This window comes from Clupea harengus, chromosome 22, assembly GCF_900700415.2.
Source record: "Clupea harengus chromosome 22, Ch_v2.0.2, whole genome shotgun sequence".
Lineage (NCBI taxonomy): Eukaryota > Metazoa > Chordata > Actinopteri > Clupeiformes > Clupeidae > Clupea > Clupea harengus.
The window spans coordinates 6386527-6410156 of record NC_045173.1 but is presented as its reverse complement, the minus strand read 5'-3'; the positions used below and the strand labels follow the sequence as shown (position 1 = coordinate 6410156).

Below are 23630 nucleotides of genomic sequence, written 5' to 3'. Positions count from 1 at the left end.
AGGCCAGGGGCAGCTCCGCTCAGCTGCTGACTTCTTCTTCTTCTTTGGTTCACCACTGAAACTAGAAACACGTTTTTTAACTCATATTGAGACGATGTGTAGGCAAATGTTGTTGGTGGATTTTCAGTATTTATTTTAAAATCTTTTAATTTCAATTTCAATCGCACAGGACAGTAAGAGATAATAGAAACAAGCTTTACGCAGACTCCATAACACTATATGCACTAGGTGCTCCATGTGGGATTTTCTGTAAAAAAGTGTCATTCTATTTTATCCAATTTAATTGACCTTGCACCTTTGCTTCTCAAAGCAGTTTTTAGGAAAATGACTGGGGACTTGCAAGACCTTTCTGACCAGCACCAAGGCCTTTTTGTCCATATGAAGGGCAGTTTTTATAGTAAGAGCTTATTAAGTCAGATAATAAGAGACAGATGATTTAGATGATTTAGTGAGGGAAAAGGCAGTTAGAAATATAGAGTAATCTTTGGATTATGATATGAATGAATGTGTGTGGGTGGGTGTGCTGCTGGATCAGTGGTTTCTGAAGAACTATGAATAAACCAGCAGTACTTTGTTTTTAGGCTAGGTTCTTTTAGGTTCTTTAATTGTTGTTTGACTTTTATGGAACCGATTGGAGGATTGGACTATTGGTCATCGCATTTGCATACCGGTCGGAATGCGGTCACACATGCATTAGATTCAAATGCATGCACAAACACTAAAAATGGAATCCGTTGACTAATTTTCTATGCCTCCCTGTCCTCTTTTCAAATTGGTAATTGAGGAGCTCGCCATGGCCGCCTCGAAAAACAGCAGTTATTATGCAGCGCTCAGGGAACTATGTGCTGAATGAATGTGACGTGTGTGGTTTGAAGACATAGTCCTGTGCTGACTCACACACCCCACGGCGTGTTTCCTCTCTCGCTCACTGTCATTGTCATTACTGTTCTGCTGTTGTTGTTTGGTTGCTCTATGCTAATGCTAGCACCCCATGGAGACCCATGCACTTTTGCCTCCCAAAGTGTAAATCTAGGTCAGAAACCTAAGAGCGTTTTTCCTTGAAACTGGATGCAAGGCATGTTGACTGGCTAATGTTTCTCCATTGGCTGTTGCAGATCGTTCTAAAAGACCTTTGGTTTGGCCTTTTTAATGGACCCTCAATAGGTGTTATTGTAGGATATGAATGAGGTGCCTGAAGGGTTTACACAAGAGACCATTCTGACAGATACCTTGGTTGTCCTTTCCCTGAATGTCTACTTCGCCTTGTAGAGGATCTCTTTTGAGGTCAAGAGTTGGGGGATGACGTAGTGAGCTAAAAGTAGGGGCAGTAGAGTCTTATCCAGGAACCCCCTGTCTCCCTATTGACATATGTTTGGGATTGTTCTGTTGAAACACTATCTCAAGAAAATGCTATTCAGATGAGTACACAGTTAAATGTAGATTAAACGTACAATTCAAAATATAGAAAAAGCCTTCTTTTCAGTTATCCATTCACAAGCCTACTCTTTTTGCTGACTAAGTTATGCCGGCATTTTTGCTTGATCATATTTATGAGTGTTACAGCAGAGGGTCAGTTGTAAAAACAGCCCGTGTCAGGCCCTGCATCTTTAAGGGGTTACATCTTTATCTCAGTTTAAGCCTTTGAAAGGGAAGCACTGAAAGTAAACATGTTTCTGTTATTGAGTGGATGTTAGGTCCCCGTGGAGATGTTTCCGATGGTACGGGTTGTCCAGGGGTCGAAGAGTGAAGGGGTTGTGTACAGGTGTCAAGTAGTCAGCGTTTCCCTCCTTCCAGAGTCCCGGCCCTAAAACTGCACATGTCAGAATGCACACATTCAGTCATGCATTCCAGACCATGCACACATAGAGAGTCCACAGGCGACACACTCCACATACACACGTGTTGAAGAAATATATATTGCTGCCAAATCACAGTCGTAAAACCTAACAAAACTTTCTATGACTAGATGCATAGGCTTATGAGGCACATACATGTATTCTCATGCTGGAGGGAAGGGTTTCTAACTCTCTGGCAATGATTAATGGGACTGGTGGGAAGGAGCAGGACAGAGCACAGCTGTAGTAGCTTCTGACTAACACTAAAATTCAGGTATGAAAGGAGAGCGAAAGAAAGAAAGAAATAAAAGAAAGAAAGAAAGGGAGAGACAGGAACTGTGTTCTGAATGTGTATGTGTGTGTGTGTGTGTGTGTGTGTGTGTGTGTGAGCACGCTTGTGCGTTGTATTTCCTGTGTTGCCGTTTACTGTTTTTTAGAGCAGGAAAAATGGGCTTATGTAAGGGCCATGTGATTTAGCCAGAAATAGTGGCAGAGCTACAGCTGCTCTTGCTCTTCCTGTAGTTCCTTGGCTTGGGCAGCAGGCAGACAGACTCGCTGAGCATTCTGCTTTTTTCTCCTCTAGGAACTACTCCTGTGTGTACGTGTATCTGTTCTTCCATGTGTGTGTGTGTGTCTGTCTAGGTACAGACCTAGAGCTCTGCGGCTAATACGAGCTCCTCGTGTGCCCTTTGCAGTATGCGTATGGATCTTGGAGCTTTAGCCTATCAAAACATCTAGTAGTTGTAGACTGCGGTAGATTTTGCACTTCATAAAGGAAGATGAAGGTGGGGACTCAGAGATATGCCAACACTGGCAGAAATACAGCTTTACAGAGATATGTAAAATCCTGAGAGTAACTGCTGTGTACAGAGGAATGTAAAGAAGTGGTCAAAGTAATTCCAATCTTGCACACAACATTTCTTAAAAAGCCAGAATGTTTCTGACAAATGTTCCTCTTAAGCTGTACAAGATGATGATGCTTCTGAGGCTGAATCAAATGTGATATTTGATTCAATACGTATTTCTATAGAGATGTGTAAATACAGAAATGTATGTGGACTGATAGACAGAGAAGGGAAGTGAGAGGAAGAGTGCTTGGATGAGTCCCTGTGGCTCAAATGCCTGGGCTGGAGAGTGTGTGGGTGGAGAGAGGAAGAGAGAGAGAGGGAGAGAGAAAGAGAGAGAGAGAGAGAGAGGCAGTGGAGCGGAATGAGAGGCTGATATGTGAGCTGATTGGGCTAGCTGTGGGCTACGCAGGGGGACGAGAACGCCCAGCATTCTCAGGCTGTTACCCTCACTGTCATCACAGTCCTAGCCAAGACCTGCACACATACATGCACCCGCGCACACACACACACACACCCACACACACGCACGCACGCACGCACGCACGCACGCACGCACGCACGCACACACACACACACACACACACACACACACACACACACACACACACACACACACACACACACACACACACACATACATAAGCACACACACACACATACATAAGCACGCACACAAACAGCATATACACTTATGTCAGCACACGCACACAAATGTTAACACTTAGACAAATGCACACACAAATGCAAGCACACACTCATACACACACACACACACACACACACACACACACACACAGGCATAGACACAGCAAGAGCTAACCAGCCAAGGCAATTCTGCAGAAAGCCTTTCCACTCCGTCCTAAAAATAAAAATCATACTACACTGGAAAATGGGGAATAAATTGTCAAATTTCAATTACACAAACTAGTCTTGTTTCTCAATCACATAAGATAAGCGTAAAGCAATGAAGTATGCTCACCACAGGGAACGTAAATTATCGCATGAAGAACCTTGCTGCCAGCACTTCCTTGTTAAATGGATTCCCATCAGCCATTGCTAGAACACTGAAATAATCAAGGTTAGGTATTAGTGTTATGTTATGTGTTTGTTACAGTAAAAATTGTGTGTGTGTGTGTGTGTGTGTGTTGTGTCTTATATTGTGTTGTAAAGAGGTTGTTCTCGGGGGAAACCATCAGTCCCACTACTCAGTGCAGTAACAGGTTTTTATGGTGCAGTAACAGGTTTAACTGTGTTTTTAATCTCACCAGTATGTAATGGTTATTTTGTAGTGTATGTGTTTTTGATGGCTTTTGAGTGATGCTAGAAGGCAAAGTTTGGTTTAGGTGTAAGATTACATGGTTTGTACAAGTTTGTGACGATGAGTGTGCAGTTATGCTTAGAGTTTTGTTAAATGGAGCATCATTTCAAGAAATGTGCCTTGTCAGTCAAGAAAAACTCTAATGTTAGTTGTTCTCAGATACCAATACAATTTAGGACATGGACTGTGTCTTCACGTTTTGCTTTGAAATGTGCCATACGTTATTCCCTTATTCCATTCCATTACACTTAAAGTGTAGGGGAGACCAGGGGACAGTTGTAACACGAGGACAGTTGTAACACAGGGACAGTTGCAACTTGCTTAATTTCTCAGCTTGTGTCTAACGTATTATGTGTGATGGCATCAGAATGCTATGTTCAAAATGTTTACTTGACTCTTTCAAAACTGGCATGTAACAATTATACTCGGTTACAGCTGTCCCCAAGGCACTCACTGCATTTAGATGAAGGTTTGAGAAAAGTAGGGCACATGTGCCTAAATTTGTGCGGTAAATACAGAGACAAAAGATGTATGTCCTATAAATGCTAAAATGAAAGGTGCCACCTATTCTGATTCTATGCTGGGACAAAAAGTACAAAAAAGTGTTTCTGTACCTGGTCTCCCTTAAGAGCACTCTAAAATGTGTTTTTTGAGGGGTAAACTAAATTATAGGACTTAATTGTGATGAAACACATCAATGCTGGTGTTAATATTGACAAAATTCCCATTTTGTATTGGTTGAAAATGGCTCAACACGCCATCTACTGTTTAAAATCATTGTGAACCTTGCAAGGCCGATGCTGACATATGTACGTAGATTTGATACAAATCTATATCATTAAATGGGCGGCCCACCTCCCCCAGCCAGAGTGAGTCTTATATTAATTTGCTGATCAAGACTCATGATTCACAGGAGTTTACCCCCAAGCCCCACTCCGCCCCTCCTCTAGGCCCCTTGCCCATTTCTTTAGCATTTTTCAGACTTATGCAGGTGGGCACAGTTAGGCTCAGTGTTGGGGGTGAACTAACACTTTAAGTGAATCCAACTAAATCTATTCTTCAGTGATGATGCACATTTTTTTGTGCGCACAAATTCATGACACATGCAATGATCTAACAATATGGAAAGTTTTATGCAATACAAATTTATGTTGAAATGAAAATGTGTATCTTTTATAACAATTATGTGTGCTGTGTGAGGCCTTGCAAGTTTTACTATATTAAATGAGACTGAATTGAACTGAGTTCAAAGGTCTTTCCACAGGTCAGCACAACTACCTATGTGCTGGGAGGAATGACTGCATCATCGACAAGATCAGACGGAAAAACTGTCCAGCGTGTCGGGTACGGAAGTGTTTGCAGGCAGGAATGAACCTTGGAGGTAAATATAAGCACTGTGCTGTAAATCTCGTATGCATTATAAATGAAGTATAATTTCCATAGCCACATGCAAATCATGAAGATTATGAGGGTAGTGCAGATAGTGGAGGCATTTTTGATTGAGGGAGTCACTTTGGTCTTGCCACACAGACACCGCTGCTGTTGTTGTCCTGCTCCTCATGAGTACTCTGGTAGGCTACTGGATTGACATCAGGCCAGTTGGACACAGCACTTTTGACCAACCCTGAGTGGGACAACCAGCAGCTCTGGGTCCATCTCAGGTCTGTCTGACTGACTTTATAAAGCCCACCTGCCTTCGCACCACCTGAGCTGAATACACTACATGCTGGAGCAGATTTATTGAGGAGTTACCAAGGTTACTGGCATTCCAGTCAATATTGCAAAGGCCCCATGCAGCTCTGTGAGTAAGATATCCAAGTCCAGTAATACTGTAACACAGTCTCTTTGGGAGTCAGCTGGTATAGGCTCTGGGGTTGAAATGTTGGAGGGACCAGAGGAACGTTGGTGACCTCATACTTCTTCTCACTCTTACTTACTTCTCACTCACTCTGGTCTCGTTTATGTTGCTTTATCTTTGTTGTTTTGTATTTTGTGTTTTTTGAGGAAGTCTAATAATCTATACCACGTGCCAGATAAAAGCCCCTTTTGGGGCAATAAAGCAAGCAGGCCAAGACTAGTAGGTGAATATTAACCACTGATGCTAAAGGTGGAACCAACACTATGGAGAGGAGGCACTGTACAAACAACACATTTATCGCGGCTCATGTTATTTATCAGTCAGTTGTACCCAGCAGGTCAAAGACCCTACTCCATCTCAATTTAGTGTAACCATGGCACCTTCTACCCTTGCTAAATTCCTCAACACTGGGTGAGGGGGTGGAGTTTCTTATGAAGTCTGATTCATCTACACCGAGTTTTCCCCGAAATGACAACTTCCAAACAAATGCAGCCCAAAATGGGATTATTAGTCAGGATTTTCCGCCACTAACTGGTCGCAGCATGGCAATTTCCAAGATGGGGTGAGCCAACCATTAAACTCCCTCCCAGTCCGCGGCTCTCCCACTGGACTTACAGTACATGAAAAATACTATGAAATAAAAAGATAAAACTTTAGCCTAGATGTTAAGAGGAAAACAAATTGTTAGTAAGCCTTGTGGCAAGCATTGTTTCATTTCTTTAACTCAAAATATCTCTACACAGCTAAGCTAATAGAAGGCCTGGAGTGATTTTGTATTATGAAAATGTGTCACATACCCAGACTGTTTTATCTGTTTGGTCTTGGCTGCCTTGCTGCTAGCGTGCATGTGAGTGTAGGTGCGTGTGAGAGTCATGTGAGAGGGGTACGTTTTTCAAAATAAAAGATTTGTCAGTGTGTGGTAAACCCCATGTGTTAGGTGTGGTGTATTCATCTGGATTATACTCACTCAAGACATTACAAGCAGAGGAGTCACCAGGCGAATCTATCTAGAGTGGTCTGTTGAGAAAAAGTCTCTGGATTCTGTACATGTGGATTTGTTATTTGTTTACGATAGATAGGATTAGGAGGAGGAGGAGGAGGAGGAAGAGTAAGAGTAGAATACAGTAGAAAAAAATTGTAACAAAATGAATACAATAACAGTCGTTAGTAAGGTATGGTGCTGGCTGTAAACTGAGATCTCAGTCGGGTTTATTCACCTGGACAGTGGCTGTTTTCTGTGAAAAGCTTGACCAGAGCATTTTCTCCCCTCCATTTTCCTTCAGCTCGAAAGTCCAAGAAACTGGGCAAACTGAAGAGCGTGAATGAGGATTCGCCACTGCAGAACTCAAAGGACAGTGGCCATTACCTGTCCTCTGAGAAGGAGCTGAGTGCTGTGACTGAGCTGGTTCCTCACGGGCCGGCCGTGTCCTCCTACCTGTCCCCGTCCGTCTGCAGCGTGCTGGAGCTCATCGAGCCTGAGGAGGTGTACGCCGGATACGACAACTCACAACCTGACACCTCCGACCACCTGCTCACCAGCCTCAATCGTCTGGCCGGCAAACAGATGGTTCGCATGGTCAAGTGGGCCAAAGTATTGCCAGGTATTACCAGTTAGAAGTTACTCTTCCACCTAGAGATACTGGGCACCACTTTTCCTTTAACTGTTATAAGTTATAACTATTGCCTTAGAGCTTATCTTCAAACCAAAGTTACAAAAGTACTACTGCCTTACAAGGTATACACACTTCTTTTCCTTTAACTGACATAGCTATTGCCTTAGAGCTTATCTTCAAACCAAAGTTACAAAAGTAGTACTGTCTAACAAGGCATACAAATGTCTTTATATATTCACTTTTTTAAGTTTCGAAAAAGTTTTTTTTTCTTCTGCAAAAGAGATGGGGATGTTGCAGAGGAAGTCATGTGTTTGGTTTTGGCTGGCATTTTGTTTTATCTCTAGTCCATATCTTAAATCAATATAATTCACTTCACTTATCAGAACTTATCACTCAGTGAGTCTGTCATGCTTTCAGGGAAGTGTGTTTTATCTTTGTATTGACGTTCACTAAGGCTTGCACATTACACAGGTGGGTTAGAACAGTATCCATTAATATTGAAACAATATAGGATGTTTCATATTTTTAAAAAGGAAACAATGATGAAGAGACTGTAGTGTTGAAGGATTTGATGTACTTCACTTACAACTATCCTCTAAAGATCCTAAACTTACAATCTGAGACATTCCACTCTGCATTCAGGTAGCTCCTATGTGCCACTCCATTTGCTGTATTGCAAATATTTGATATGGAGGTGTCTGCTTGCCACATCCGGATATATATAAATAGTCAGGGGCAGACAGGAGGTCAGCGTGGCCCTCCCTGACTTTGAGAGGAGAAACCCATTGCAGTGAGTTTACATCTGCAGGGCTGTAGACCTCTTACAAGGCATATGGCATGGATTAAAAACGTTCTCAACTTAAGTCATACCCAAAATGTCTGTTGCATTGTGTGTTGTTCCATTCTGAGGAATGCCCGCCGTGAAAACAGTTAAATAACAAAATAATCTTAAATAAAGGTAAGTTAAGGATCCATTTATAACAGTGTCACACATCATTCAGTTCATGAAGCTGGCTCTGGCAGTGCAGTTTAAGGGCCGACTAGCACATGTCTTGCAGTGCAATGAACAGAAATGAGCCCCTGTGCATTAAGCATTAAGCATTAAGCTGCAGTGGATAGAGAAACACAAATGAAACCAGGGTAGGTGCTTGTGATAAGTGCCGTGTGCGTCCTTGTTTGACCTATCGTATAGCATGTGGAAGCATTTATAACTCTGAATGAGCGTTTGGCAAGATTCCGCTAAGTGATATTTATGGATCAGCCCACTCAACATCACAGTGAATGGAAACCTTGGGGGATTCGGGTTAGACAGATTCTGGTGAATATGCTGCAATAGGTTATCGTGTCCTAACAAACACTGGCCTGTAGATACTACGTACACAGACACATACACTCTCTCACACACACAAACTTTTACCCTTTCGTGTGTGCCAAAAGATATATTTGCATGCACACAAAGTACACTCTTGGGCTTTCATCCAATATCCCACATTCGCACAGAAATAAACACACTTGTATGCATACTCCCATACTTTTTCCTCATTGTCCTTGAACTTTTTTTTTTTTTTTTTTTTCATTGATCACTGATTACCGGGACACGTAATAGGCCTACTTGCTGGTGTCTTCATGATCTCTCAGATGAGGCTGAACTCACCTCGCCTCGCCTCCCATCTTGTTGTTGTTTTTGTGTTTGTGTGTTTACCTCCTGCCTGTTTCCTTCACCAGGGTTCCGCACGCTGCCCATTGAGGACCAAATCACTCTGATCCAGTACTCATGGATGTGTCTGTCCTCCTTCGCACTCAGCTGGAGGTCCTACAAACATACAAATGCACAGATGCTCTTCTTTGCCCCAGACCTCGTCTTCAATGAGTAAGTAGGCAGTCATCTGCAGACGCAGCTTTAATCCATTATCAGGTTGGATTGGAAAAGACGATGTTGGGGAAAATAATGGAGTTGTAGTTGGTTCATGGTGTATACTGAGAGCTTATTTAGATGCGAAGATGTGGAAAGACAGGGTTTGTTTCAGAAGTAATCTCATGAGTAATGTGCTTGTAGGCTCTGTAGTGCTTTCGAATGTCCTGCTCTTTCTTTGTGTGGACATGGGGAAAGAGCTCCTCATGTATTTGTTGTGTGCCCTCCGTGTCTTCTCCACACATGTTGAAGCATCCTCTCTCAGCTCCATTGGTGGATGCAAAGAGTGGAGTGACTGGGGCGCATGATTCATTTCAATAGAAATGAGCGAACATGGTCATGGTTGAGATTTAGACAGAAGGGGGGGGGAGCAGTTCTGAACCTGCGTGAGGAAGAGTGGCAGAGAGAGGTTGACACAGGCAGGCTGCAGCTCATTCTCAGTCACCCCTCTCAGTGCTAATGGCTATGCTGAGAGAGCGCAGCGACCCCCTCAGGACACACGGAGTACTGCAGGCTTGGCCAGAGAGTAAACAGAGGAGAAAAGCTAATTATCATGGGCTGACCTCAATAACTGCTGTAAAAAATAGTCAGACAAAAAGGACTTACACATGTGAGGAACTCCTGGTAAGGTCACATTGTTGAACTATGTTTTGATATTAAAAACTCTTCTAAAGTTATTTAGTTGCACAATGTGTGTGGTGTTGTCAACGACAGCCTCGTATTATACAGGCAAACTCAAGTATACTGCCTGCAGTTAGCAAGTTTTATAATTTGATATAGATCTCATAAAGATCTTCGCAAGTGCTAAATACAAACACAATGAGATCTGCTGTACATGGCAGGCACATACACAACCTCATGTGTGGACACACACAGACCCTCCCACAAATGAACATTCCCGAATGAACATTCCCGCCAAATCCTCCACTCCGAAGGGTTGCTGTTTGGTCATGTGACAAGATTTACTGCTGACCTGGATACTCCACAAGCCCCCAAAGACGCCCCAAAGCTTCAGGCCCACCCTTATTTTAGGAGTCCCCACGTGCATTTCATCAAGACACAGAAAAAAGAACAGTGTGCATACCAGAAGTTTGCTAAATATAATACACACTACATACAGTGCAGAGATGTTAATGTGCAAGCATGGATTTGAATTCAGTTGTAGTTCATCCATAGGCCTGTCCTGTACTTTGCCTATAGGAGAGTTTATGAAAGCTCTTAAGATTGAAGATTATTAGTGAGAATATTAGTGGGCAGTGTATAGCCAGGGCTGCTATTGTTACCTTTGGAACTAGTCAGAAATACAATAACATTATCCGGCCCAACAGATCCCTCACACACCGACACTGCTGGTACATATTTTAATGTTTTAAAGTAAGATTTATTAGTTTGGGCAACCGTGGGTGTCCCCTTAAATATGTGAGCACATATTGATTGGAAACAGAGAATGTCAACAAATCCAACTTAAGCCCAGGGCATTGCAAACTGTACCAAAGCAACCAGCTCTCAGAAAAGTGGCTGCCAGCAGCAGCAGCAGCAGCAGCAGTGGCACCACAGAGCATGGAAGTCTGAAAAAGCTCCACTCCGCTCTTTGCCAAATTGCATGCAGGCCCGGTGCAGAGCGGCACACAGCATCAGTGCTCAGCATGCTCCACAGGTTTGAGTGGTGCACCATTACAGTCTGCTTGGGAAAGTCTGTTCCTGCTGTCATCTCTTAACAAGGTTTTTGAGAACCTGGTCTTTTCACACGTTTATCACTTCATTCACTGCTGTTGCAACAACCCCTCTCCTTAACAACCAGGAGACTGAAACTGGAAGCTACGTGTCAATGTGTGTGTGTGTGTGTGTGCGCGTGTGTGCGTGCTTGCATGTTTGTTTGTGTGTCTGTGTGTGTGTGTGTGAGAGAGAGAGAGACAGAGAGAGAGAGAGAGAGAGAGAGAGAGAGTGGGAGGGAGGGAGGGAGGGAGAAAGAGAGTGAAAATAAGACTTTCCAATTGAGGCAGTAGAAGTTTGTTGTTTGTTTTGCAAAAAGATGCACACAATGGTATAAGCTTCCATTAACTGTTGTTTGCAAGTGTCTTCATGTTAGATCCTCCACTAGTTTGATAGTTGGTGAGGTTGCCCCCCAGTCCCTGTGGATCGAATCTCTGTGGATCTCTGGTTTGGCCAAAGAGACACTACTGGCTGAGGTGCGGTTAGGATTCTTTCAGATGGAAAAATACTTCAGCGTTGGCTGTCAGACACCGGCAGACTAACAGATACTGTAAATGGAGAGAGGAAAGGAGGAGAGTATGATCAATAGCAAGGCTAACAAACAAATCTACAGACAGACAGACAGACAGACAGACAGACAGACAGACAGACAGACAGACGTAGAGATACGCTAGGGTATAAGGCAAACAGCCAGAGAAAAGTTAAGAGAGGTAGCCATGGTACGATTGAGGCACACACACATTCAGTGGGAGAGAAAGAGGAAGACGATTATGGGTGAAAGACCTTTTCACCACAAGTCTCCCTTTTTTTCTATTTCTCTCACTTTCCTTTCTCTGCTTGTATGAAGTTATATGAACAATATCTGGTTACTGGTATTTTTTTTGTTGACACAAAGAGTACTGTAGAAATCTCTAGAACTTGGCTTTCGGTTGAACTCTTCACTTTCTCTCTGGCCTTGCTCCTCTGACGCATCATGCTGTTGTTGAGGATCTCTTTCCATAAGCCCATCACACCACATCACCCCCTACAGTTCACCATGAAAGTAAAGAGTACTATCAGTAATGATGACAAACAAACTGTAATGAATTCAAAGGTTTACAGGAGGGGGAAATGCATTAAGGCCCACATAACTCCCCTCACCAACTAGGGCTGAACGATTAATTGCATTTGCGATTTAATCGCGATATGATAGAACGCGATTTTCTAACCGCAACGTTCGCGATTAAAAAACGTGGTCACAAAAAAAAAAAAAAATTTAATTTTTTTTTTTTTTAAGATGGTACATTTTGTGTTTAAAAAGTGCATGCCTAGTGTTTATACTTAAAATTACTTTTTTTTAAATTACTTAAATGCACAGTGGCAAAGCCACCGATTTGTTGTTCTTGTTTCTGTAATGAGCAGTTAAATAAAAATGTAAAATGTGGGAAAGAATATTTTACACTAAATGTATCTAATATTGTGTTGGTCATATTTAAATCATTCATTACGTTTTGTTGGGAAAAAAAGAGGATAAAAAAATCGCATATCGAATCGCAATCGCAATATTTTGGTAAAAAATCGCAATTAGATTATTTTCCCAAATCGTTCAGCCCTATCACCAACACACACTCATACAGTTCATACAAATGGTAAAACTGAAGCATTGCATGAATTTGCGTGTATTTCTGTATATAAGAAAATATATTCTATGTGTATTTATGTATATGTATTTCTATGTGTATTTCTGTATATGTATTTCTATGTGTATTTATGTTTATGTATGTTGATGTATGTGACTAGAGGTGCAGCTCGTCCCTCTCACAGTGGGAGAGCAATGTTCATGTCATTCAGTGAATGGAAATGTACAATTAGGTCACAGAACTTCTTGAAATACTGATTGTTTTTTTTTTGTTCTTTTGGCTCTTTCACTCTCCTTCCCTCTGTATATCTTTCTTACTTTCTTTTCTTATTTCCTCTCTTCCTTCCTGCTCCCTCCCTCTCTCCCCGTCCCCCTCCAGGGAGCGCATGCAGCAGTCGGCCATGTATGATCTGTGTGTGGGCATGAGGCAGGTGAGCCAGGAGTTTGTGCGGCTACAGCTCACCTATGAGGAGTTCCTGGCTATGAAGGTGCTACTGCTTCTCAGCACAGGTACGGTATGAACTTTACATTAGCACCGATGTTTTGTTTATGTCAAACTCCATCATTTAGATTCCATCTTAGGCTATTTAGCCTAAAGGTAAATAATGTCTAGTGGTTCAGAGGTAGTTTCTAGATAAAGGGTAAACGAGTTTGAGCGCTCAGAAAAGGACTGGTTTTACCACTCTTCATTTTGGCATATATGTTACATGTCAGCAGGACGCCTGTAGCTATAGGAATCCATCATGAGTATGTTCGAACAGAAAAAGCTCAAAACCTGAGTCTGTTAAATAAGCGTGTAGAATAGTTTACTTGTTTCAGCAAATGATTTCAGAGATGATTTCCAACTGTCTTTCACGCACTGGTTGTACTTGGTTGGTTTCATGTTCAGGGCCTGTGCGTTTGAGATGAGATGGGACAAGGGGGTGTAACTCTGTGTAACTCTGCATTAACTACAGCACTCAATAATATGTAATGTTTAGTAATGCTGAAGTCAAGCGTTGGTTTGTGGTAACTAATGACATGATCGTGGATCTATGGTTTATGGTTATCTAGGCACACTCATTTATGGTTATGGATTGTTGGAAGGTTTGCTAATGGAAATGATTGCATTAACTAAGGCTAATTAGTGGAGTCTTAATGTGAAGCATCTTAGGTCATATTATGCTATGACAGTGAGTCATTGTCATCATTGTCATGGGCATGACTTTTAAAGCAGCATTACGTATGTTGTTTTGTAAGGTATGTATTTGTCGAGAGAAGCAGAGATAAACACACCTAGCATTCGCACCCAGAGAGCGAGCCAGGTTCTTCACTACATAGTTTTCTGGTCTTGGTTGGAAACCCACGAAAATGTAAAAACAGCTTTTAACGCACAATGTTGCCAAATATATTTAGCTTCCTTTCATCAGTGCCAGCTGTGCTGTTGGTGTTTGCAAGGCAAGTCTGTTTGCTGTTAGCTAGTTAGTTTGCTAGTTTTAGACAAAACTCTGTAATGGCTCTTTAAGATGTACCATTACATTTACCTTTTTTGTTTGTGGGGGGCAGTGTACACACACACACACACACACACACACACACACATACACACACACCCATACACATACCTACATACATACAGTGTTACAGTGATTAAAATCTTTATGAAAGTAGGGCAAAGTTTAGAAGTATTGTTTTTGAGTACAGATGAGATCCCAGTCTGCTACCGCAACTTCTTACACCCTGATCCACTGGAGTCCGGCCAAACAGCCCTGCTGCACTCAATAAAGGCCAGTCAGACAGGAGGCAAACAGCCAAAAGCCAGTGTTTTCCCTACGCTGCGCTCAAACACGATTTTCAAGGTGGAGGCGAGAGAGAGAGAGAGAGAGAGAGCGAGAGAGAGAGAGAGAGAGAGAGAGAGAGAGAGAGAGAAACTTCCTGCCAGGGAAATAGACTGATGGCAAGATTGAAAGACAAAGACATTTGGAAGTTGAGGATTACAAAAGAACAGAGAAGTGAAATTTGTATACATTTTCTGTCAGGTTGCTGTATTTAGAAGACATTGTATCCAATCTGACTTTGAAAGCAGCTTAACATCTTGGCTTTGCAAGTACATCACTGTCCTTGTTGGCCTCCATTAGGTGTCCACTCCACCTGCCTCACCAGAATTGCTGGTCCATTCAAAATGTCATAGAGCACTATTCCATGCGACAGTTCCTCTTACCCTGCCTTATTAAGAGGATTTGAAGTTTAAACACATTTGGCCATTGATTTGATTAGATTTATTTGGTTTCTCCAATGTGCTCATGGAGTTAGTCAGTTTTTTATGCTCAGAGGCTTTCATAGTGGCTTTTCTGTAATTGGGGTGTTATGTTTTTGTTAAGTTCAAAGCTTTTATTTCTATGAACTGAGGGTACATTTAAAACACTTGACACATGCTTGCCTTGATCTCATGTCTCAGAGCAGTGTTTTTAAGTGACAGCTTGTGTGAACATGTAGATTTAAGATCCGTGTTGTGCTAGTGCCCAGTGTTGTATGCTAGTGGTGAAATTGTGCCTACGTGCCTGCCTGCCTGCACGTGTGTGTGTGTGTGTGTGTGTGTGTGCTCGCTTCCGCATGCGCGTGCGTATTTGTGTGTATGTGAAAGACAGAGAGACAGAGGTAGATAGACACAGATACGCAGAGAGAAGTGGATGGTATGTCTGTAGGTTTGGGTGGATACGGGTGTTTGTTTGTGTTCGTACCCAGTTGAGAAGGAGATAGCAGCAGTCTGTGAAGAGGGGGTGCGTCTGGTGTGTCTGATCTGGTGGACTGTGGACAGATCTGTCCTACAGGGGCTTTGTGGGCATGTGGGTGAAGTTCCAAGTCTTCTTTGACCTTGGCTAAAATTTCACTCTGGGCCTGAAGGCTCTCCTGTGACTTTGGTTATGATGGAGGCCTTGACCTCCCCAAACCCCTCAGAGGCTCTTCTCCTTTAACACTTAAGTTGTATGTCACCACACATAATTTTTCTGACAGCCCTCCCATACATATTTGGCATGCTTAAGTGATGACTGTGGAGTATAGAACTTGATTTACAAGCTTCAAGACAACTAAACGCATTTGGAGAGGGTGAAAGGACATGGAGAAATGGCCATCTTTCACCCCATTTACATTTACATTTAGTCATTTAGCAGACGCTTTTATCCAAAGCGACTTACATATGTGCGACGTACAATGTATACACATTTTACATTTTCACTGATGGCACACTGCACATCAGGAGCAATTAGGGGTTCAGTGCCTTGCTCAAGGTCACTTCGACAGGGAATCGAACTAGCAACCCTCTGATTACTAAACGACTTCTTTACCTCCTGTACCACTGCCGCCACATGCTGAATGCTTCAAAACACCGCCGACACACACAGTTGACATAAATCCAAGGGCATATGGACACTAAACTTTCCTCACAAGCATCCACAGGCCTCGGGCGAGGGGCTCCTCTCCACCCTGTCAGGAACAAAAGAAGAGAGCTGTTTTCACCCTGACATGACAGCCATTACGGAGGCGTAATCAGGCCAGTTTCCATTCAGCAGGGTCCTAAATGCCAGCCCTGTGGCTAATGAGGCCTATGTGGGTCAGTAGGAGAGCAGGAGAAGGGAGGGAGGGAGGAAGGGAGGGAGCGCAGGAGAGGGGTTCAGCACATTCCTGCTGAAGACACAAGAGGGAACAAGCAGAATCACCTTCGCCCCCACCCCTCACCCCCCCGCCTCTGCCACAAACGCCACCATCACCTCACCTGCCTGTAGACTGCGCTGACACCATATTTACTAGTCAGGTCCTGAAGTGGGCTTTGCAATAGGCAGAGGTTTCCTGTGTAAAGCTGAAGAAGCAAACCACTAAAGCCTGTTCATTCTAGTATGCACCCCCTGCACCCCCCCACCCCCACCCCGCGGCTTCGGTTGAGAGGCTGCTCATGAGTAAGAGAGTCTGCTCCATCTCTTAGACATCAGGCTATGTCATCTCTCCCCTGTGTGTCCCTGCTGATTGCAATATAAACACAGGGTGACAGGATGGTGACAGAGAACCAAATGACAGGACCCCTAGCTGTGTCAGCTTCCCACCAACACTAACAAGGAGCCTGTCAGTCTCACACAAGATGGGGGAACTTCTCCTCAACAAGTGAGGCAAACAAAATAATGTTTGTGAAATGATTCATTTTTTTATGTTAAATTTACACAAGGTGTAAGACAGTCTGTGGTACTAATACTTAAGAAATACTTTATGTACGAACAAGTGAAAGCCACACCTTAGGGGTGTGCAGTATGATCACAATATTACAGTATGGATACATATTTCAGTTTGAAAGCAGGGTTTGCAGTGAGGCAGGGGTCAATAGCCCATGGCTAAAGAGTTCCTAACTGACACTGCGGAAGCCCCCACATACATGTCAATCATGACTGGGCGGAAAACAGTAGCTGTGCCTTCACTGTGAAATCATTTGTCGTCTGGTTCTGTGGGTCTGATTTTGCAGTTGTACAACAAATGGCCTGAAGGCTTTTCTTACTCCCTTGCTGTACGGATGAATCCTAAAACAAGTTTAACTTCTATTTGCCTTTCGATGCAATTTATTAAACATTAGGTAATCTGATTCACCTCCCTCTGTCTCTCCTCAGGATGCCTAACTTCATTTATCTCATATCTCATCGTACAAATGTATTCATTAGCCTGCTTCTTAATGAAACCCTTGATACTGCTGCCACTGCAGGGACCGTACCTACATCACAAAGTTTTAAACACGGATGACAGTCAGGAAATAGGGCGCTGTCACAAGCCAGCGGTGGCACTTGCCACATTATCAGGGTATCACCCGGCCATGTTTGATTAAAGACTAATTAAAAGACTAATTAAAAGTTACACAGCATATATCAAAATATGTATGTATGAATGTATAAAGGATCAAAGTATGTTTGTACCACTTGAAAAAAAAGAAGTGTTCACATGAAAAAAAGCATTAGAGATAGTCGGTAGGCAACCCTGTATGTATGTGGAGGTGTTCGAGCTCTCTGATGGCAACCCTGTATGTATGTGGAGGTGTTCTAGCTCTCTGATGGCGGGGCCTCTTGTTCTCCTCTCAACAGTTCCTAAAGATGGACTGAAAAACCAGGCAGCGTTTGAGGAGATGAGGGTGAACTACATCAAGGAGATGAGGCGGGCCGTGGGCAAAGCCACCAACAACTCGGGCCAGACGTGGCAGCGTTTCTTTCAACTGACCAAGCTTCTGGACGCTATGCACGAAGTAAGTTGTGCATCCAGTAGCAATGAACTGAAGATCAGGATTTGCTCCTTACACGAGTTTAAATGTAAATAGATCTTTGGAATGTCTGCACAGCTGAATAGACTAAATATCCACACTGGTGGAGGATTGTATCACAGATATGTAAACAGGCACATAACATTACTTTGGAGTTTTTGGGATTGCTATTTCATATTTTGAAGAATGTTAAACAACATTTCCAAGAGAGTAATTAGTTACCTTTTACCTCAAACTGCAAGTATTAGTAAATAAGTAGTTATAGTTATTTCCTGTTTCAAAACATAAATATTACATCTACCCGAGTGAGTTGAGTAACAGTTGGCTTCTTAAAATGATGTAGTCAGCTCTCGGATAGCTCCAGATTAAGATTTAAGATTCACTTTCATCTCCAATCCGGTGGATGAAGGCGGTGACAAGTGCCCTGGGGCTGCTGAGAGTCAAGTGCTCCCCCCAGTGGCCCTGTGCTGCCGGCCGCCAGTGGGAGGTGATCCCCTCTCCCGCCTGGGCTCTTCATCACCCTCATCTCTTCCACTGGAAGGCCAGGGAGATGGCTGTCACCATTTGGATTTAAATTCACATTTTGTAGGTTCCTTAGTGAGGAATGAGCTCAGCATGTCATCAGCCCTGAATGCACTGATGGTCTCACAGCTTTGGGCCCATTTTATTTGAATGTGTAATATACTGTCTCCTAATTCACACAACATAATCAGTTCTGTTATTAATCTGTTATTATTAACAGTGTTTATTTTTACATTCAGATTAAACTTGGGTGTCCTGAAAAAGTTCATCGTGTCATCAGCAGGAATGTTGTGTGTTTTGCTTTATGAATTTGAAGTTAAGTTTAATGTTTTGTGTCCCGTAGCTGGTGGGGAGTCTTCTGGATTTCTGCTTCTACACGTTCCGGGAGTCCCACGTTCTGAAGGTGGAGTTTCCTGAGATGCTGGTGGAGATCATCAGTGATCAGATACCAAAGGTGGAGTCGGGCCTCACACACACGCTCTTCTTTCATAAGAAGTAACACACTGAACCACGTCAGCGCGTAAGGCCAGGAGCCGGATGAGAAAAAAAGAGAGCTTGGGAAACCCAGACATCACCTACAGGGTTTTGAGACGTCAACATAACAATACTGGGAGCCTTACAAGTGAGAGAAGGTTATGTCAAAGACAGATCTTCAGCACGTCCCAGGATTGCTTTTGACCAATCACAGGCCACGTAGAGAGAGAGAGAGAGGCAGAGATGATGTGAGGTGGTGTCGAAAAATGACACAATTCGGACAATGTGTGTTTTCTTGAAGAGTTCTTTTTTTTTTTTCTCAAAGCCGTGACAACGTGCTTCTCATTGCCCCAAAGACAATTATGACAATTTTTTCTATGGATATGAAGCCATGCATTTTCTTTGGTCAAGCTATAGGGCAAATTCACTATCTCGTTCACTTACACATGCAAACATGCGCACGCGCGCGCACACACACGCACACAAACATCGAAACCCCACGTACACTGCAGCTGATTATTGTGGCTTTTCTGTAACTCAGTTTGGCGTTTTTCGTTTTACCATTCCTTGTGAAGAGGAAAAAGCGGATTCATTGATAGGAAAGATGAAGCGGCCTTTACACACAATAGTAGTAGGAAAACCTTCAAGGTATTTGCAAAGGAAACATGGCAATTTCAACACGCTCCAAGGGCTATGACATCTAAACTCAACAGTGTCTAATTGGCATTTTTAAATGCAAACAGAAACAACACTCACTCAAATTCAGACCATTGCATAACAATCAAAACCTACTCAGATATGCAAAACATAGAATTATTTAAATATTTAAACTTTTTATGAATAAAAATGGTATGTGAGAGAGTTGTATAAGTCAGATTTGTGTCTTTTGATACTACCGAATGAAGCTTAACAATGTGCATACATCCCATCAATAATTTTGTAAGAACTTAAGTATACTGACACTGCATCAGAAATGAAGCACTTAGTCTTTTCAAAATGTCTGCATCAGCAACTATATCTGGCAGTCGCATCCAAAAAGACATTCCAAACTACCAAGTACAATGAAGTAACCCCATGATTACTGCCCAATGGCAATTCACACACTGAACAAATGTTAATAGCCACAAGGGGCTTCATAGCCATGTCCAGCATTAGAAAAGACCGCTCCTAGACAGAACCTACAGTATTTACTCTCAAAGCAAATCGAGGGGAATGCCTTTATGCTTGGCAAATGTTTGGCAAACCTAGAAACATTTGCACATGATTTTCAAACAAAAAAAACAGCCCTCCACCTAAATACTGAATAAAATAGTATTTTCTATTTGTGTGGAATATTTTTTTTTGTTTTTCTTAAAAAATATATATATATATATATAAAAAAAAAAAAAAAAAAAAAAAAACGAAACAAGAAAAATACACAGTCCAAATCTTGGACACCATTTTATATTAAAGGTGCTTCTTTTCATAAAACCAAGCAGATTTAACACATTTTAACAGTAGCTGCACATGTACAGAAACACAGGTAATACAAAGCTTCAAAATCATATACTTTCTTCATACTGGAAAACAAAACATTTTTCAGAGCTAACGCTTGAAAGCAACAGTAGTCTGCGGCAGAGCTTTCTGCATACTTACAGCTGGTACACACTATTTGCTTCTGATGATTTTGTGGTTTTCCAAATGTTGTACTAAAAAGGTTTGGATTTCATTTAATTAAAACATACTCTTGCCCTCTCCCCTGACATCTACATTTCTGAATACTGGGACAACTGTCAGAGTGAACGCTATTTGGAGAACAGGATTGAGAGGTGTGCAATGTTTGAAACTCATAGGAAATCCCCACAGGTTCTTCCCCAGCCACACGGGCTGAAGGAGATCCACCAGAGTGGAATGGGTGGCCAATCTTAGTGTGTGTGTGTGTGTGTGTGTGTGTGTGTGTGTGTGTTTCCTCCTCCTACTTTCTGTGTAAAAGCTGACTGAAGCTATGTTGATCCCCTTTCTCCAGAGGGCATTGTTGTGTTTTCACAAGGAAAGGATTTAGGCTTTCGACTGAAGTAAGATTTGCACCGGGGATGTTAATGTGATAATTGAGACATTAAGTAGACGGGAGCTGTCTAGGATGAGAAATGTCTGTGAGAGAGAGAGAGAGAGAGAGAGAGAGAGAGAGAATGAGTTTAATTACCTACCCTGTGCTATGTAAAACACTGGTTCTTGCAGTAGGTGTTAGATAGGTGGCCCAAAATGGCAGAGATAGCCCTTGGGTAACAGGATGTTACCACGTGCCCTTTCTCTGTCTACACCCTGCTGTACGACTAAGCGTTTGTGAAGGAAATGAAAACTATAAGCTGTAAGGATTTTTGTTTTCCATCTTTGTTCTTTGTATTTTTTCCTTTTCCCTGTCTATTTTGATAAATATATATGTAAATCAGACTCACAAAAGGTTCATAGGCTGTATGGGAAAGTATTTTTTGAAAGAATTATATTTTGCTGGAAAACAATATATTAGTACTTTGTCTAAAAAGATGCAACAAAAATCTATGAGATTTTTTTTGTAAAGTGACAATGTTTATGCATGCTTTTTGACCAGATGTTTACAGTGTATTTAAGAAGGGAAATCCGTGCCTTTTTACTCTCACATGAAAGGTTACCATTTTACAGTATCTGTTGTAAATAAATGAGTCCCAGTATCGCGTTGTGATGGAGATTTCTACTTTTATCCATCTGTGGTTGGAACACTAGTCTCCCATGTGTTTGTTTGTCTCGCCTGGTCTCCTGCTATGTTGTGGTTTAAGAGCAAAACCTGTGAGAGGATGAATGAGAGCAAGAAAGACAGAGAGAGAGAGAGAGAGAGAAATGAATGTACTTAACATGGAGAGAGAAACACTTTATAACATGAATGTTAGATTCACAAAGCGTTTTGTCTCCCTTTTGTTTGTTTAAAAAATAATGTGAATTTCAAAGGATTTTTCTTAGTAAGATGGTTTTGTACATTTTTCGTTTGTTTTCTTTTCTTTAAGTGTCAACACAACCTAAGTACAATAGGAAATCATTCAAAGCTATAGGTCCTATTCCATTGCATAGCTCCCACCCACTGGATGCATATGGATAAGTAGTTTGGTTTATTTCATTTAATGACTAATCCCTTGATGAAAAGGTTTATTTATTTAACACTGCAGACTTACCCAGGACACATCCACACGCCTTAGGGACAGGAACAGGGTGGGCATATAGACAAGGTGCTTGGCTTTTTCTTACATGGCAACACACACACACACAGGGCATTGGTCAGATGAGATGAGAGGGAAAATGAACAAACCAAATGGAAGACCCAAGAGCAGAGGCTGGTGATTTGAAACGCAGCACACACAGTGCAATGATTACACAGAGTACTCAGAACTACAGCCACCAGTCATGCAGTATTTCAGCAGTCACTCACATGAAGCCCGAGTTGACCTGGGATTAGGAAAACCAAGTGAAGAAAAGTAGCCGAATCTCTCCAGTGCTGTGCGGAGATAAGTCCCTCAGAACCACGACCAGAGAGCACTGCTCTGGGCAAGACGGCTGCTTTTGATCTCTCAATAAGTTGGTATAGGAGTCCTATAGGAGCAAAACCTGTTTGAGTGTTTTGTAGAAGGCAGTTCTGACAGCAAATGACTGCAGAATCTCATGCTTCTGTACATTGTTTAACCAGCTATTACACTGTATTGCTCCTCTCTACTACTGTGGTATACCAACACTATGCATTTGTATAAATCACCTACCGCAGAGAATGGGCTTCTGCAGAGCTACAAGGTAAACACAGTAGGTAGCTTTTCAATCAGTATTTTGCAACTGAAATGAGCTCTGTTCCTCTTCACGGATAGGAGTCTTCTTTTTTCAAACAGCCCCTCATGTGTCTTTCTGATTTGTGTTGTTGTTTTTGCCATCATACTTGTTGAAACTGATCTTGTGTAAAGCAACCAAGCCATATCTCCTAGTGTGACGCAAGATGCATTTCCTGTTTCCTTACAAAATAACAGCTATGAAAATCAGAAATGTTTTTAATCCAATGCTTTGTACAATACTTGTCAGCAACTATCAACAAAGATCATCAATATTCTTGTTCATGACTTTAAGGCAAAATACGCAACTAGTTCCTCCAAACTGTATATCTTGATGCAGATATTGCCATAACTGTGTTTGCAAAAATATCAAGGGATTCCAATAAACCCCCTAACTGACGCCTGCTGACGTGTGCCTTTATTGTGATTCTGATGCTCTTCCACAATGCCAGTGTCCTCATAGTCCATCATAACCACAAGACAGCATGGATGAGAAGAATCAAAAGAAGAAGCAGTCATAATGGAGGAGACATGGAGAAAAAGAGGGAAGACCAAGTATATCAAACAGTGCTACACACCTGATTCAGCCAAAAATAATCATCAACAAATCAACTATTTCCATGTTTTTTATAAAATATAATTTAAATTGCTGTATACAGAAGTTGATAAAAAAAACAAAAAAACATTTAAATGATTTAAAACATATAACTCCTGATCCTGAGAGTAAAACAGCAAGCGAAAACCAAAGTGACAAACAGGGAAAAAAGAGAACTAGTCCATTAACCTCATTAAGAGGCTGAATTTGAAAACCCGCCCGTCTGCCAGCCTG

The 23630-nt window shown here is 42.1% G+C and overlaps 1 protein-coding gene across 3 annotated transcripts in view; it reads left to right on the top strand.

Moving 5' to 3' along the window:
• The window catches only part of nr3c2 (nuclear receptor subfamily 3, group C, member 2), a 64000-nt gene extending 40799 nt beyond the window's left edge, over window positions 1-23201 (top strand). For 2 of the 3 annotated variants that reach the window (XM_031559344.2, XM_012831317.2), the window contains 6 exons: window positions 5266-5382; window positions 7143-7460; window positions 9198-9342; window positions 13095-13225; window positions 17812-17969; window positions 18850-23201. In XM_031559344.2, coding sequence (XP_031415204.1) covers window positions 5266-5382; window positions 7143-7460; window positions 9198-9342; window positions 13095-13225; window positions 17812-17969; window positions 18850-19005 — 1025 coding nt within the window. In that variant the 3' untranslated portion in view covers window positions 19006-23201. Of the gene's footprint in view, window positions 1-5253; window positions 5383-7142; window positions 7461-9197; window positions 9343-13094; window positions 13226-17811; window positions 17970-18849 lie in introns of all 3 variants that reach the window. The other variant, XM_031559345.1, reaches the window with a different exon arrangement.
• The last annotated feature ends 429 nt before the right edge of the window (window positions 23202-23630 follow it).